Source organism: Leuciscus leuciscus, assembly GCF_965113295.1.
Source record: "Leuciscus leuciscus genome assembly, chromosome: 14".
Lineage (NCBI taxonomy): Eukaryota > Metazoa > Chordata > Actinopteri > Cypriniformes > Leuciscidae > Leuciscus > Leuciscus leuciscus.
In genome coordinates, this window is record NC_138738.1 from 40,323,531 (window position 1) to 40,340,295 (window position 16,765).

Sequence of the window (16,765 nt, forward strand, 5' to 3'; positions counted from 1 at the left end):
ATCATTTTAGTGTTCCTGTGGTTGAACAATCAATGTGACTGCAATCATTATTACCCACATTTTGGGGTATACTTAATATTTGAAGACTTCAGGTTAAAAGAGGCCACATTATGCCCTTTTTCAAATTCTTGATTTTCTACTAGAACAGGTTTTCCTGCTTGAATGTTGATTATTTTCCTCATATTCTCCATTGTTGCAGCTCCTCTCTTCCCAGTCTGTCAGTAACGCTCTGTTTAGTTCCTGTCTCTATGAAGCCCCTCCTTCTGAAAAGCACACTGTGCTCTGATTGGTCGGCTGGATCAGTGTGTTGTGCTTGGTCGAGCGCTTCGAGTGTGTTTGGGAAATGTCCCGCTCTTACCATAACCGCCAGTTTAACACACTACTAACTAACTCAACCAGGCCCCGCCCCTTTATTCTGCGTATGAATTATTATAATGAGGAATATTGTGACGTGTTCATTCCCGGAAGAAACTCAAGACTACAATGGAGGCGTTTCAGGAGTTCAGAAACACTGACACTGATATAGAGAAGAAATGGAGCTTTTTCATGATCACACAGCAACATTACACACTAAAGACAGATGAACAAAAGCATAATAGATCCTCATTAGACTGTAATCTAACCCACAGTCAGGACACTACAGTACAGTCTGTTGATCATGCACATCTGTCCCTTAAGGACTATTTTATTCGTCTGTCCTGACTGAAGAATACTGCACTGTGACATTTAAAGATATTCAGTCTTCACAGTGTTTCTGTCTGTGTGTTCTTGCGTATCTCAGACATGTTGTGTTTTCACCTGCATCCGTTCGTTCTCCATCACGGCCACCCTCTCGATTTATTCACGCTGATTAGCAGATTATGTGTCTCTGGAGATGCAGCATTAACAAACTGACAAATGGCGTCTCGATGGGGGATCATTACCTACACAAACACACACACACTCAGCCACATGTGCTTGTGTTTCCCCACGGGACTCAGAGACAACAATTATACACCACAATCCTTTAGCGCTTTTGCTTAAAACATTCACAATGTTCAGCATGCTATTACTGAACGATTTAGATTCTTAAAGAAATCATTTTTTTGTTAACTGATAATATCTCTCTCTCTCTCTCTCTCTCTCTCTCTCTCTCTCTCTATATATATATATATATATATATATATATATACATATATGCATACTTTCATAAGAGTGTGCATATATGTATGTATAGGCGGATCTTTTGTGACGTCATTGTTTATGTTTGTCGCGTTGCATCATGGGAATCGTGTGGCAGGAAACACCGCTAGATACCTCTAGATACCTGTAATTTGATTGTTTTGCACGTTTGGAGGAGGATTTAGAGAAGAGGATGGTTCACTCTTGCTGTGTGGTCGAGTACGGCTCGTTGGGGGCCTGATAAAAAGTTTTTTCGAATTCCCTCCGAAAAGGATCGCGAAAAACGAAAGAAATGGTTGCGTGCAATTAGGCGATTGAACCTGGACGCTCCGAAGAAAGCCTGGATTCCTGCAGCTAACGTTACTGATCGAGTTTGTGAGGCTCATTTTGTTCATGGTAGGCCTAAGTCTTAGTGACTATGTATTTATAGAAGATTGAATAAAAAAAAATAATAAAACTGAGTCAAATCAACCGAGTCATATGTTTTCGCGTTCTGATTCAGGTGTCCCAAACCGCGATCCACAGCACCCAGACTATGTTCCTCACATCAAAATGGGCTATTCTGGATCGCAAAACTCAAAAGCAAAAGAAAAGGCTGTTCTAACCTCTGCTTTTAGCACGATCACTGCTTTCTGTTTGGCAGAAAAGATCGGCCCAACTTTTCGAAAAAACAAAATAATCATAGGCCTCCAGACTTTTGAAAGCCTTTAATCTTTCATGAGTGAAGGGTCCAGGGGTTTCTATTAAATAAGAATAAATGTCTCCCCAGCAGATTGGTGGCCAAGACACGGGCAAGTCGGACCAACGTTTTTTGTCATCCCAGATCTCATATGGGCTTTGAATAACTTTGATTTTGTCACCAATATAAATTTTGAGCTTCTCTCCAAACCTCCTCCGGTCTTCAGATGTTAAAGTGCTTATATATTGTGGATTTCGCCCGCTAACTCTCTTGAAAATGCTCGTCGCGTCTTTACTGCCCGCAATACTGTTTGTTTTGTTGCCACACAACCACTCGCGCATGCGTACAAAGATGTCAACAAAGATCCTCCTATACATAGGTATGTATGCATGCATGTACACACACACACACATGATACATCTATATATATATATATGTATATATATGTGTGTGTGTGTGTATACATGCATACATACATACCTATGTGTATATGTATATGTGTATACATATGCATGTGTGTGTATATATAATATAATATAATATAATATAATATAATATAATATAATGTGTTTTCTGATTTATCTGATAACACACTCAGGTTAAAATCATTGTGAATGCTGCTGGCTTTAAGATACCAAATTTCATTAAGCAATCATTTCTCAACTCTGATTGGACAGGTGCTCTCAACGCTGCAGCTGATTGGTCAATTAGACCCAGAGCTTGAAACCATTCTGAGGTCAGAGCTCTTTGTCCTAAAGCATCAATTAATGTCACTGAGTGAACAAATTGCTGGACTTAATACTGAATAATTGAAATAAATGACTTGCAGGATTGCAGTCAGAAGCCTCAGATGGTTTGAGTGTCTGAGAGAGTCAGCTGAGAGACGCTTCAATCTGATTAAAAATGAGCCGTTTTCACTAACGTGTGTGTGTGTGTGTGTGTGTGTGTGTGTGTGTGTGTGTATTTTAAGTTGCCATACATGTAGTGATTCACATAGTTGGTAAGCTCCAGCTGCGTATGAAGGCAGTGCACTATTTTTTTGTCTTTCTCTCTCTCTCTTTTCTTATCTACTCTTGTCAAGTTTTAATGGGAAATCCTCGTCTCTTTGATCGCTCTCTCTCTCTCTTTTTATGTCATCACTTTCTTTCTTAAACCGGAGACACCTAATAAAGTGGATCTTTGTGAGGGAATGAGAGATTATTTCACACAGTTTCATGGGCAGAATGAGAGCATGCGAGGTGAAAGAGCAAGGACACACACGGAGCGCTGTGGTTCTCACTGTAGAGTGTGTTTTAATTCTGTGTGTGTCTGTTCTCTTCCAGGTGCTTGTCCTGTGTGAACGGCTCGTTCCCGTGTCACTGGTGTAAATACAGACATCTGTGCACGCAGAACGCCAACGACTGCTCCTTCCAGGAGGGACGGGTGAACATGTCCGAGGTGAGAAGCGCATCACTTCCTAATATTACTGATCTTCACTGGGGTCGGGAAGCGTTTGAATTTTAATGATTCCGATTTGATTCTGCTTATCGATTACTATTTTCGATTCCAATAAGAAAAAAAAAAAAAAAAAAAGTGCATATCATTCACATTTAGTCTTATTGCAAAACATTTAATTGTAGCTGAATATCATGAACATCATCAACAGGCTAAAGAACACTTACATAAGGAATGTTTGCCTGTGGTTTAAAAATACCATAGAAAAGCAACTAGCCTAACTTCAATTTCAAGCATTATTAAAGACAAGTAAACACTTGACAAATAGACACAACTGAACAAAGATACGATTGAAATAAACAGTGCTTTAAGATTTTCAGGTATTCAGGTACAGAAACTGGAATCAAATGTAAAATCACACTGTACTTTATAAATAAAATATACATTATTACAAATATAGCTACAAAAGTTATTCAGTCAAGAACAAAGTGTTTAGTTTCTCCATCTTTTGTTGTTTGATTAGTGTTATTATAGAGACGGAAGCAGGAATATTAGGCTGCTGTCACTTTAAGAGTTGCCCACTATAGTTCCACGTGAAACTATATCACTGGAAACAGCGTGAGTCGTCTCGCACTTGAATGGTCTAAAATCACGTTTTTGGATGTGTGTGCAGCACAGAAAATGTCGTCTCGCGCTTGAATGGTTTAAAGTCATATATTGAAATGCTCACAAAGGAATTGATAAGAGGAATCACAATTTAAATTTTATAACAAGTATCCCGATTCCTGACCTCAAGAGTTTGATTTCCGATTCCCAAACCCCTACTCATTACTGTTCAAATGTTTGTGGTCGGTAAGAGTTTTTAAAGAAGTCTCTTCCGCTCACGATGCATCCAATCAAATCTGATGCATAAAATCAAGCCCCGCCCATTTCCCCCTCATTAAATATCCAGTTTCAGTTGTAAATGCATCACACTACAAGTGTTGCACAGTGCAAGTATAATGGGTTGCAAACTGCATTTCACATTGAGTTTAAACATCAAATATGTCCTGATTGACTGAGATGTCATTGATTTGTTCTCGCTTTCACGGAGTTGACACTGGAAACCTGATGAATCCCGGCTGGTTAGGACACTATTCGGCGTGTTTATCTCTCTCATCCTCCTCCTGCGTGTCCATCCTCAGATTTTCACTCATGAGAAACTCGATCTGTTACTGAACCGAGCGAGATAAGACGAGAGAGTCCGGTCATCATGTCGACGGAGCCGCTCCCTCATTGGCTGATGCGGGTCCGTTGGGAATCTCCCATGATTCAGTGTTTTAAAAGCCTGCATGCACTGGTTTCCTCTAATAGACTCCAGATGTGTGCGAGGGAGAAAGTGTGAGTGAAGCGAGGGGAGGGAGAAAGTTCTGGCACTAACGTGGGAGATTACATTATAGATGTGACGCCATGTACTTCACAAACGCTGTAGCGGAGAGTGAGCCAGCTTTCAGGAGCAGGGAAGAGCCGTAATGAGGAGAGGTGGAGAATAAAGCGAGGGCTCGGGAAGGAAAGGCGTTGGCGTGTGTAACCGGCTCTGTGTCTGCCAGCTGGACGCCAGTCGCACTGCTCTAGTGTGTAGTTTTCTTTTTCTTTTTTAGTGTTATTGTACTTTCTCTCGTAGCAGCTGAAAGCACACACACACACACACACACACACACACACACACACACACACACACACACACACACACACACACACACACACACACGCGTGTCTAATGAGGTTCTAGAAGGTTCTACAGTCTCTCAGAACCCAGATGACAGATTCCAGCCATTAAAGAGGCCATGTTATACCCATGTTATAAGTCTTGATGTTTTCAGGCTCTACTAGAACAGGTTTTCCTGCTTGACTGTTGATTATTTTCCCTATATTCTCCATTGTTTCATCTCCTCTCTTCCCAGTCTGTCAGTAACGCTTTCCTGTCTCTATGAAGCCTTCCTTCTGAAAAGCACACTGTGCTCTGATTGGTCGGCTGGAGAAAAAGTTTTCTTCTGGGAACAAACACATCATAATATTCCTCATTGAAATAATTCATACGCAGAATAAAGGGGCGGGGCCTGGGTGAGTTAGTTAGGAGTGTGTTAAACTGGTGGTTATGGTAAGAGCGGGACATTTCCCAAACACAATCACAACACACTGATCCAGCCGACCAATCAGAGCACAGTGTCTGTGTCACATGATACTTCCATTATAATAGGCTAATTAAGTGATTTTATTCACCTTCCAAAGCCAAGTTTGACTCCTCACATGTTTTGCACTGAACTTTGCACACGCATTTGTGTCTCCTGCACTTTGTTGTAGTTTGATACTCATTGTTTTGAGCAGAACGTTTGTTCATCATTTTAGTGAAAGTGAAAGCAAGAATATTCCAGCGGAGACTCTGAGTCGGAAAGGATTTGAATCAGTGTGCGCTTCATTTTTAACACATGATTTGCTTTTACGGTGTCTGTTCCTTCACTTTTCCTGTCATGTCGCGCTGGTATTCCTCATGTGGGATTCTTTCCTATCTTCCGAACCTCTTTTCTTGGGAGTGAGCGAACAACTAGACGACAAGTGACAGCTGGATTAACTCGAGACGATAGAAGTGAACATTCAGGAGTTTATCACATACATGCAGTGAAACACGGCAGTCGTCATGACTACAGCACTAATTACATTCCAGAGAGACCTTGAAAACAGGTCACATGGCCTTTGATGTCACCCCTGACCCCATTACCCACAATTCTCTGCTCCAGTCCTGCCGTTTTCATCTTTGCTCGCCCATTTTTTCTCTCTACTCTGCTCCTTTCTTCTCGGTTCATATCCGCCACCCTGTTTTATCTCCCCCCCCGCTCTCTCTCTCTCTCTCTCTCTCTGTCTATGTAATATTCATCGCTGGGATGCATTGGGCAGCTGAAGTACAGATCTAATCCACTTTGAATAATTAAACCAGAGGAGGAGAAGAGAGAGAGAGAGAAGGAGGTGCAGAGAAATGACTTTATCAGACTGATTACTTCCTCTCTTGTCTTCCCTCTCACTCTCTTTGTTCTTGGCGGCCAGCACACATTCTCTCACGCGTTCCCCTCCCTCCTCCGCTTTCATATTCATATGCACCACTTCTTATTTTAGCGTGTTGTCTCGCGTCAGCCGCTGAGCTGCTGTCTACCTAGACTGTATGTTCAGGCCTTGTTGGCGCTCCGCATGCGGAGACTGTTCCAGGAGATATGCAGCAGCTCCTGCTGTCTTGTAAGATAACTCGTTTTGGGCGAATCACATTGTATCCTTCACAGAAAAGACTGTTCCAGAATGCATTGTGGTGAATCACGAATCACGCTGCATTCAAGTGCGAATGATCATATTCATGAGGTGTGCACTCGAATAACGCCAGCGTCACAATTACCGGTGGGAAATCTGTCAGGATTTAGAGTTGAACAAAATCTGTGGCTCATGGAAAGTCTGTGGCATCAGTGTTATTTTAGTGTATATTTGTACATTTTATATTTTCAATTTTCAGTTAAATTTAGTTAGTTTCTCATTTTTTGGGGTGCATTTGTCATTTTTATTAGTATTAGTTTTTAAAATATTTTTATTTATTTTAATTAATTTTTATTTTAGTTTTATTACTCATTAATATTTTAAATTAGCTTGTATTTTTATATTTTCAATTTTCATTTTTCATTTTATTTGAAGTTTTAGTCATTTTGTTTGTGCATTTGTCATTTTTATTAGTATTAGTTTTTAATATTTCTATTTAGTTACATTATTTCATATACTATTAATACTCTAAATAAGCTTGTATTTTTATATTTCTATTTTGTTTTGTTCATATTAGTTTTAGTTTATAAAACTAAGTTAAATATTTCTATTAAGCTTTAATTTATTTATTTGTTTTGGCTTTATAAATATTTTAAATTAGTCATTTGGATTTTTATATTTGTAATATTCATTTTAGTTTGTTTTAGTCATTTTCTCTTGAGCATTTGTCATTTTTATTAGTTTTACTTCTTTAAATATTTCTATTTCTATTTAATTAATTTTTATTTTAGTTTTAGAACTTTTAGAATTTCCGTTAGTTGCCAAGGAGGCAGTATTTCTATAAAAAAAAAAAGTTCTTTAAGTATAAGGTTTCCATCTAATATTAATTTTGTATTTTATTTCAGGTTTATTTCAGTTACTGATGATTTTAATAGCTTTAGTTTTAGTTAACATTAACAAAACTGATTAGTATTGATCAAATAAATAAGTTGTAATTGTGCATTTCGATGGTACAATTCATTTATTCAAGGTTTTTATACAGTTGTTGAAGAATAGCTATGAATTTGACAGAAAATACTACTAATTTGTTTGAATTTTGCAACGATAGGCCCATTTTCTGTGCCGGTGCAAGAACAATAAAACACTCAGAGCAATAGTTACACACCGAATGCTCTCTCTTTGCTGGTGAAAAAGCACTAAAAAGCATATTGTCTTTGTCAATTATTGAGAAAGAGAGACTGCTAATTGCATCTCGCATTTTCACTGACCAAACTCACATTTCCAAACTTGTAAGCAGGAATTTCCCAAGAGATCCTGAAGGCAGCAAAATTCATCCAAGATTAGCAGACAGAGCCTAGAGGAATGTTGGCTTTCTTCGTTTAATATGAAAAAGTAATTTAATTTTTCCCAGTCTATGTGCATGTGTGCGCTTTAGATGATCAAGTTATTAGCGGAGTAACATGCTAACGACAGGCTCGTGTTCTTCATACGTGTTCTGTCAGGATGTGTGAGAGATCGTACGACCGGCATCATAGAGAGAGTGGAGATGGGTAATCATACAGAAGAGCTCTGACATCTAAACGACGTTTGCTTTCCATTCAATTTAACACAGAAATATTTAAATGAGGCCATTTAATTTAAATAAATTGATTTTAAACATTTAAATGAGTTCAGCACACTGACTTGAGGATGATCGGTGGGTTTCTGATGGCCTTCTTGAAGTCGTATTACGGCTCATTTTCCTTTATGGCGGGAGGCTGTTGTGAAAGTGGATTTTATGGAGCTTGAGCTTCGGGCCGCTGGAAAGATGTGAGTGTGTGGTGTTGCTCTGCTCTACTTACTGGAACAAATATTAATGTTTTACGGTGGGAGATATGATAATTAAGGAGCAGATATGGCACTGTTAAAGGAAAACCAATTATCTTTGAACAGCTTTTGCTGCTGTATTAATAATTGTGTTTGTGTGTGCACTACTGTTCAGAAGTTTGAGATTGGAAAGATTTTTATGTTTTCAGAGAAGTTTCTTCTGGCTGCATTTATTTCATCAGAAATACAGTAAAAACAGTAATATTGTGAAAAATTATTACAAATTAAAATACAGTTTCTATTTGAATATATTGTAACGTAATTTATTCGTGTGATTAAAGCTGCATTTTCAGCATCATTACTCCAGTCTTCAGAGTCACATGATCCTTCAGAAATCATTCTAATATCATGATGTGATGCTCAAGAAACATTTATGATTATTATCAATGTTGAAAACAGTTGCTGGTGACTTGAGAAAATGTACCGGCCATAAATATTTTTCATGAATAGTTTTCCAGTAATGACATCAACATTTTAGATACCAGTGAACATTCACAATTCTCTATTTCAATTTGAAGACCACAGCTAAAACTACTAGGATAACTTATATAAATTCTGTTTGATTCACATTAAAAACAGGAATATTAGGCTGCTGTCACTTTAAGAGCAAATGCACAGATCTAGTTTACTGATACACATGAGTTTACTATATGTTCAGTTAAACTAGGTTTATTAGTATACTCACTATGTTTTGACATCATTTTGTGTGATTTGACCACTCGAGTGCAAGATGACGTGAAAGAGCTCGGTGTAGTGTTCTTCCCACACAGCGCACGACTGACGAGATGAGCTCCTTTCACATGTTCTTCTGCTTGAATATGAATATGAAGGAAATGATAGTGGATCCAAGAAGAGTAGGTGATCACAGCCCAGTTATCATTCATGATCATATCATTGAGGTGGATATAAGTATCTAGGTGTGGTCATTGATTGTTCATTTACTTGGAAAGCCCACATTGATTATCTTTGTTCAAAATTCCAGCATTTTTAAAGAAGACTTAGACTGGTGTAAATCAGAGAATTATGCAATTATTTTATTATGCCGTTTTAGGTTGTCTTTTAAATGATGGGATGCAAGCTTGGTATGGCAATCTTTCAGTCCAGTTAAAATCACAGCTTGCACGTCTTGTTAAAACTGCAGTGAGAGTTATGGGTGTAAGAGAGTACACATCACTTCAATTAACTTATGAATCGTTGGTTTTTACAAATGCACAGACAATAGTGAGTGAGTGAAGACATGTTTTATTTCCAACGAGTCAGCTTCTGCCGTCAGGGAGACGTTACAGAGTGTGTAAGAGGAACCGTTACAATAAATCATTTATTCCTATATCTATTAATATGTTGAATAGCAAGATGTAGTCATTGTTAGGATTTTTATTTTACTTCTCCTTCTTTCTCTTTGGTTGTGTGTGTGTGTGTGTGTGTGTGTATGTATGTTGTGTTCTCTTTGGTTGTGTGTGTGTATGTATGTTGTGTTCTCTTTGGTTGTGTGTGTGTGTATGTATGTTGTGTTCTCTTTGGTTGTGTGTGTGTGTATGTATGTTGTGTTCTCTTTGGTTGTGTGTGTGTATGTATGTTGTGTTCTCTTTGGTTGTGTGTGTAATGTTGTGTTCTCTTTGGTTGTGTGTGTGTGTATGTATGTTGTGTTCTCTTTGGTTGTGTATGTTGTGTTCTCTTTGGTTGTGTATGTAATGTTGTGTTCTCTTTGGTTGTGTGTGTGTGTGTGTATGTATGTTGTGTTCTCTTTGGTTGTGTGTGTAATGTTGTGTTCTCTTTGGTTGTGTGTGTGTGTATGTATGTTGTGTTCTCTTTGGTTGTGTGTGTGTGTATGTTGTGTTCTCTTTGGTTGTGTGTATGTATGTTGTGTTCTCTTTGGTTGTGTGTGTGTGTGTGTGTGTGTGTATGTATGTTGTGTTCTCTTTGGTTGTGTGTGTGTATGTATGTTGTGTTCTCTTTGGTTGTGTATGTTGTGTTCTCTTTGGTTGTGTGTGTGTGTATGTTGTGTTCTCTTTGGTTGTGTGTGTGTATGTATGTTGTGTTCTCTTTGGTTGTGTGTGTGTGTATGTTGTGTTCTCTTTGGTTGTGTGTATGTATGTTGTGTTCTCTTTGGTTGTGTGTGTGTGTGTGTGTGTATGTTGTGTTCTCTTTGGTTGTGTGTGTGTATGTATGTTGTGTTCTCTTTGGTTGTGTATGTTGTGTTCTCTTTGGTTGTGTGTGTGTGTATGTTGTGTTCTCTTTGGTTGTGTGTGTGTGTATGTATGTTGTGTTCTCTTTGGTTGTGTGTGTATGTATGTTGTGTTCTCTTTGGTTGTGTGTGTGTGTGTGTATGTATGTTGTGTTCTCTTTGGTTGTGTGTGTGTGTGTGTGTGTATGTATGTTGTGTTCTCTTTGGTTGTGTGTGTGTGTATGTATGTTGTGTTCTCTTTGGTTGTGTATGTTGTGTTCTCTTTGGTTGTGTGTGTGTGTGTGTGTGTGTGTGTGTGTGTGTGTGTGTGTGTGTGTGTGTGTGTGTGTATGTTGTGTTCTCTTTGGTTGTGTGTATGTATGTTGTGTTCTCTTTGGTTGTGTGTGTATGTATGTTTTGTTCTCTTTGGTTGTGTGTGTGTGTGTGTGTATGTATGTTGTGTTCTCTTTGGTTGTGTGTGTAATGTTGTGTTCTCTTTGGTTGTGTGTGTGTATGTATGTTGTGTTCTCTTTGGTTGTGTGTGTGTATGTATGTTGTGTTCTCTTTGGTTGTGTGTGTGTGTGTGTGTGTATGTATGTTATGTTCTCTTTGGTTGTGTGTGTGTGTGTGTGTGTGTGTGTGTGTGTGTATGTATGTTGTGTTCTCTTTGGTTGTGTGTGTATGTATGTTGTGTTCTCTTTGGTTGTGTGTGTATGTATGTTGTGTTCTCTTTGGTTGTGTGTGTGTGTGTGTGTGTGTGTGTGTGTGTGTGTGTATGTATGTTGTGTTCTCTTTGGTTGTGTGTGTGTGTGTGTGTGTGTGTGTGTGTGTGTGTGTGTGTGTGTGTGTGTGTGTGTGTGTGTATGTATGTTGTGTTCTCTTTGGTTGTGTGTATGTATGTTGTGTTCTCTTTGGTTGTGTGTGTAATGTTGTGTTCTCTTTGGTTGTGTGTGTGTGTGTGTGTGTGTGTGTATGTATGTTGTGTTCTCTTTGGTTGTGTGTGTGTATGTATGTTGTGTTCTCTTTGGTTGTGTATGTTGTGTTCTCTTTGGTTGTGTGTGTGTGTGTGTGTGTGTGTGTGTGTGTGTGTATGTTGTGTTCTCTTTGGTTGTGTATGTTGTGTTCTCTTTGGTTGTGTGTGTGTGTATGTTGTGTTCTCTTTGGTTGTGTGTATGTATGTTGTGTTCTCTTTGGTTGTGTGTGTATGTATGTTGTGTTCTCTTTGGTTGTGTGTGTGTGTGTGTGTGTGTGTGTGTGTGTGTGTGTGTGTGTGTGTGTGTGTGTGTGTGTGTGTGTGTGTGTGTGTATGTATGTTGTGTTCTCTTTGGTTGTGTGTGTAATGTTGTGTTCTCTTTGGTTGTGTGTGTGTATGTATGTTGTGTTCTCTTTGGTTGTGTGTGTATGTATGTTGTGTTCTCTTTGGTTGTGTGTGTATGTTGTGTTCTCTTTGGTTGTGTGTGTGTATGTATGTTGTGTTCTCTTTGGTTTTGTGTGTGTGTGTGTATGTATGTTGTGTTCTCTTTGGTTGTGTGTGTGTGTATGTTGTGTTCTCTTTGGTTGTGTGTGTGTGTGTATGTTGTGTTCTCTTTGGTTGTGTGTGTGTGTATGTTGTGTTCTCTTTGGTTGTGTGTGTGTGTATGTTGTGTTCTCTTTGGTTGTGTGTGTGTGTGTGTATGTTGTGTTCTCTTTGGTTGTGTGTGTGTATGTTGTGTTCTCTTTGGTTGTGTGTGTGTGTATGTTGTATTCTACTGCAGCTTTGAGTCCAAGACACATTTTCTGAAAAAGGACAATAAAGAATACTAACTAACTAATATTTAATTTGTCAAGGCTTAAACTTTCGTGACGATGCAGCGCTGGCGCGTCAACCATCCCGAGTGACGTTTGTTCACATTCATGCATTGTTAGACTTCATAATAATGTTACCAGACATCAGGCGAGTGACACCTTTTCATATACTTGCCAACGGCAGTTTCTGGCACACGGCGATTGTTAATTGCTTTTGATTAATTTAATGCATCCTTGCTGAATACAAATATTCATTTATTTCAAAACAAAACCTCACTGATCTCAAATATTTGAAAGTAGCACCTGAGAGTCATTGGACATTCGAGCTCAAGCTTTGCTGGTTCTGCAGAAGTTCTTCAAAAATATTTAGGGTTTCTCCAAATTGTGGTGAAAAGCAAACATCCTTCCTGTGCCTCAGACATCTCGTTCCTCATTTCCATCTGTGAACTACAGGCGAGTGGGTGGCTGACCGGCTGCTCTGTGGTCAGGCTTTACGCTAAATAAGCACAAGAACCGAAACCAGCGCTGTGACCAAACATACCGTCAGCTTACGGATGAAATCGGGAACATCAGGAGAGTTTCCTCTGGTTTGAGGAGGAATCTGGTCACTGGAGGATCCAGAGATTTCCTGCTCTTAGTCAGATCCTCTTCATCTCTGAGACTCATGAGTGCTCCTGAACGCAGCGCTGCTTTAAAAGCTTCATTTATCAGGCCGTCATTCAGAGAGAGATTATGAGATCTTCTACTCTACTTCCTCTGCTCTCTCTCTCCATTCTCCGTTCTCCTACCCCTAACACTATTCTCATGGTGTTCGTCCATAACTAGAGCTGTTCTCTGTCTGTGGAGTGTCTTCTGTCCTCTCGTGTTTTCACTCTTTGCGCTTGTTGACGTACGGCGTTACTGATTGAATCCTCACATGCGGTTTATAAAGTACTGTTCAAAAGTTTGGGGTCAGTATGATTTCAACTTTAACTTTTATTCAGTAAGGACATATTAAATCGATCAGTAAAGTGACAGTAAAGACATTTAGAACATTCTAGAATGTTAGAATTAATGGTTACACTTTATTTTAAGGTGTTATTGGGCGCATTTCCATTACAGATTTGCGCAAAACTTTTGCGTTTTTTTCTTCTTCTTTTTTTCCTAAATGTCGACAAAAAACTATTGCGAAATGACGGCGTTTCCATTGACCGATGTTATGCGACTAAAACTACATTTTTTCCTCTCGCGATAAGTAAAATCGTTCCAAAAACCATGGCAACGGACGTTGGTAGGATTATGTATATCCCAGCCACTGCACTGGCCATTATTATTAATAGAAGGAGATGTATGTGTGTTATCCAATCATTAATGGTAAGGAACGACCTTTATTATACTTGTGAGCGGCACATATGAGGTGTTTCTTGGTGTTTCTCCCTCATTTCTGCTTCCAGGTCTGGATTGTGGCATTTATTTGAGGTTTAGAATCCATTATTCCTGTAATTCTTTTGTCTTATATGAGTTTAATAAAGAACTCTGTCTCATATTCTGTCCAAACACACCGCGTCGTCTACGTCAGGTGACCTGGAAATGCGCAAAAACTGTTTCCATTGCAGTTTTGCTAAATATTTACTTTTCGAATTGCCAGAAAAACCTCCTCATGTGAGCGTAAAAACTTTTTTGCGATAAATGGGAGTTTTTGCGAAATTGACGTGTTTCCATTGGTCGTATTTTCAATTCGCAATTTCAATTTGCGCAATTTGAAGGGTAATGGAAACGCGGCTATTGTTACAGTGTAATTATATATTTAAGTACTGAGTAATAGTAATTAACTACATGTACTTACTATAGGGTTAGGGTAGGATTAGGATTTGGTTGAGGGTTAGTTGCAAGTAATTATGCATAATTTACTGTTATTATTATGGTAAGTACATGTAACATATGTAACAAGGACACTGTAAAATAAAGCGTTACCGAATTAACTTGTATCAGTTTCCACTAAAATATGAAACGCTGTGTTTTAAGTGACATTAAAGACATTTAGAATGTTCTAGAACTTTAGAATTAACTAAAAATGAAAGTATCATGGCTTCCACTAAAATATGAAACTGTTTTCAACATTGATAATAATCATAAAAGTTTCTTGAGCAGCAAATCCTCATATTAGAATGATTTCTGAAGGATCATGTGACACTGAAGACTGGAGTAATGATGCTGAAAATTCATCTTTGATCACTGGAATAAATTACACTTTACTGTATATTCACATAGAAAACATGAAATATTTCACAATATTAAAATTTTTACTATATTTTTCAGCCTTGATGAGCAGAAGAGACTCAAAATTAGATGTTTTGAACAGAAGTTGTGTGGGACTCGCCTGATTTGACTCATGTTTATTCCTCAAGTGTCGCCACACACACACTCACACACACACACACACACACGCACACACACACACACACACACACACACACGCACACAGAGCAGTGAGGTATTCTGGGACGTTCTCCAGATAAGCGTCCAGCTTGTTTCTCCTCCAGGTCTTTGCGTGACGTTCCTCCATATGTTCCCCATCAGGCTTGTTTAACCAAATGTCAAACATGTCCTCTGGTGTGTGTGACTGATGCTCGATGTCCTTCCTGTGTTTTGTTGTTTTAATAAGAATGATTTCCCTGTTTGAGTCGGCTGATAATAACATTTTTCCGGCTCTCTTTTACAGGATTGTCCTCAGATTCTTCCGTCCACACAGATCTACGTTCCCGTCGGCGTCCCGAAGCCGATCACGCTGTCGGCCCGAAACCTTCCTCAGCCTCAGTCGGGTCAGAGGAACTACGAGTGTGTCTTCCACATCCAGGGCGAAACACACAGCGTGACGGCGCTGCGCTTCAACAGCTCCAGCATCCAGTGCCAGAAAACCACCGTGAGTCCAGTCACATTTATTTATAAAGCGATGTTTACAATACAGAGTGTTTCAAAGCAGCTTTACAGAGATAACAGGAGAATAATGCAACTAAGTTTGTTTCTAGAATAAAATAGCGTCATAAGCCCTATCCGCACGGGATTAGTATTATCTGGGGATTCGCACGGGATAAGCGAAGCCTGTGATTTACTCAAATTTACAGACTTATCTCCCGGATATGATGTCAATAGGCTATTGCTTGGAAATGTCTTGTTATTATAGGTCTAGCTGTGTGATATATCATAAACAGAAGAATGTTCCTCACCTCATGCTGATATACATGTCATTCATCTCCATCTAATCATTCTTTTTGTTTGTTTTTGCTCTTCTGATGGTTTTCAGCTTCCTCTTTCTGCAAACTGTATAGTTGTATGGTGTAGGTATAGCGATATGACCCAGCGCCCAAAATACTATCAAAACACTCAAACACAGCCTCCATTCTTCACGAAAGATGGATAAAAAGGTGCATGGGAAACAAAAACCTTTAAAAAATTATAAATGACCTCGCCAAATCACAGAGATGCCGATTCGCACGGGACTAACATCATCACAGGACCTCGGTGTTCGGCGAAATATGATCGGTCATTTGCCTGAGAATTTTTACTTTACAGATTACAGACATGGCCGATTCACACGGGATTAAGATCACAGACGACCTCTGCAATTATTACACATGACTAGAGGTCAACAGGTCATACTCATCCCGTGCGGATAGGGCGATAGTCCAGCTTAAGTTAGTTCAGTGATGCTTTATTTTGTTGTAAAAATTTTTTTATTCATTTAGTTCATTAATAACTGTGTGTGTTAATTTAGTCACACACACCAGCTCACGTCTGCTGATAAACGCTTTAAAGGATAGCTGATTATTGTGACACAAACATTCAATAGTTTGGGGTCAGTATGTTTTTTTATTTCTGTTTTTACTTTTATTCAGCGAGGCTGAATGCATTAAATTGATCAAAAGTGAGAGTAAAGACATTTATAATGTTACAAAAGATACAAATTAATGCTGTTCTTCTGAACTTTCTATTCATCAAAGAATCCTGAAAAATAAAATGTGTCACGGTTTCCACAAAAATATGAAGCAGCAAAACTGTTTTCAACATTGATAATACTCGTAAATGATTCTTGAGCATCAAATCATCATATCAGAATGATTTCTGAAGGATCATGTGACACTGAAGACTGGAGTAATGATGATAAATTCAGCTTTGATCACAGGAATAAATTACATTTGACCATATATTCACATAGAAAACAGCTGATTTAATCTGTAAGAATATTTCAGTCGTGTTTCAGTGTTGAGAAAACACAGTGGTCCAAATACATTTGAGAAGTCATGTGATGTGAAACTGAGCTTGAGTGAGTGTTTGCACAGAGTAACTCGCAGTGAAAAGCGTCATGCTAATATCGCTGTATGCTGATATTATCTTCACATTAATATCAGCTCTGCTGCATT

The 16,765-nt window shown here is 38.7% G+C and overlaps 1 protein-coding gene across 1 annotated transcript in view; it reads left to right on the top strand.

The window, feature by feature from the left end:
* The window catches only part of plxna1b (plexin A1b), a 170,842-nt gene that overhangs the window by 102,915 nt on the left and 51,162 nt on the right, over positions 1-16,765 (top strand). Inside the window, exons 9-10 of the mRNA XM_082136279.1 lie at positions 3,163-3,277; positions 15,067-15,267. Coding sequence (XP_081992405.1) covers positions 3,163-3,277; positions 15,067-15,267 — 316 coding nt within the window. The remainder of the gene's footprint in view (positions 1-3,162; positions 3,278-15,066; positions 15,268-16,765) is intronic.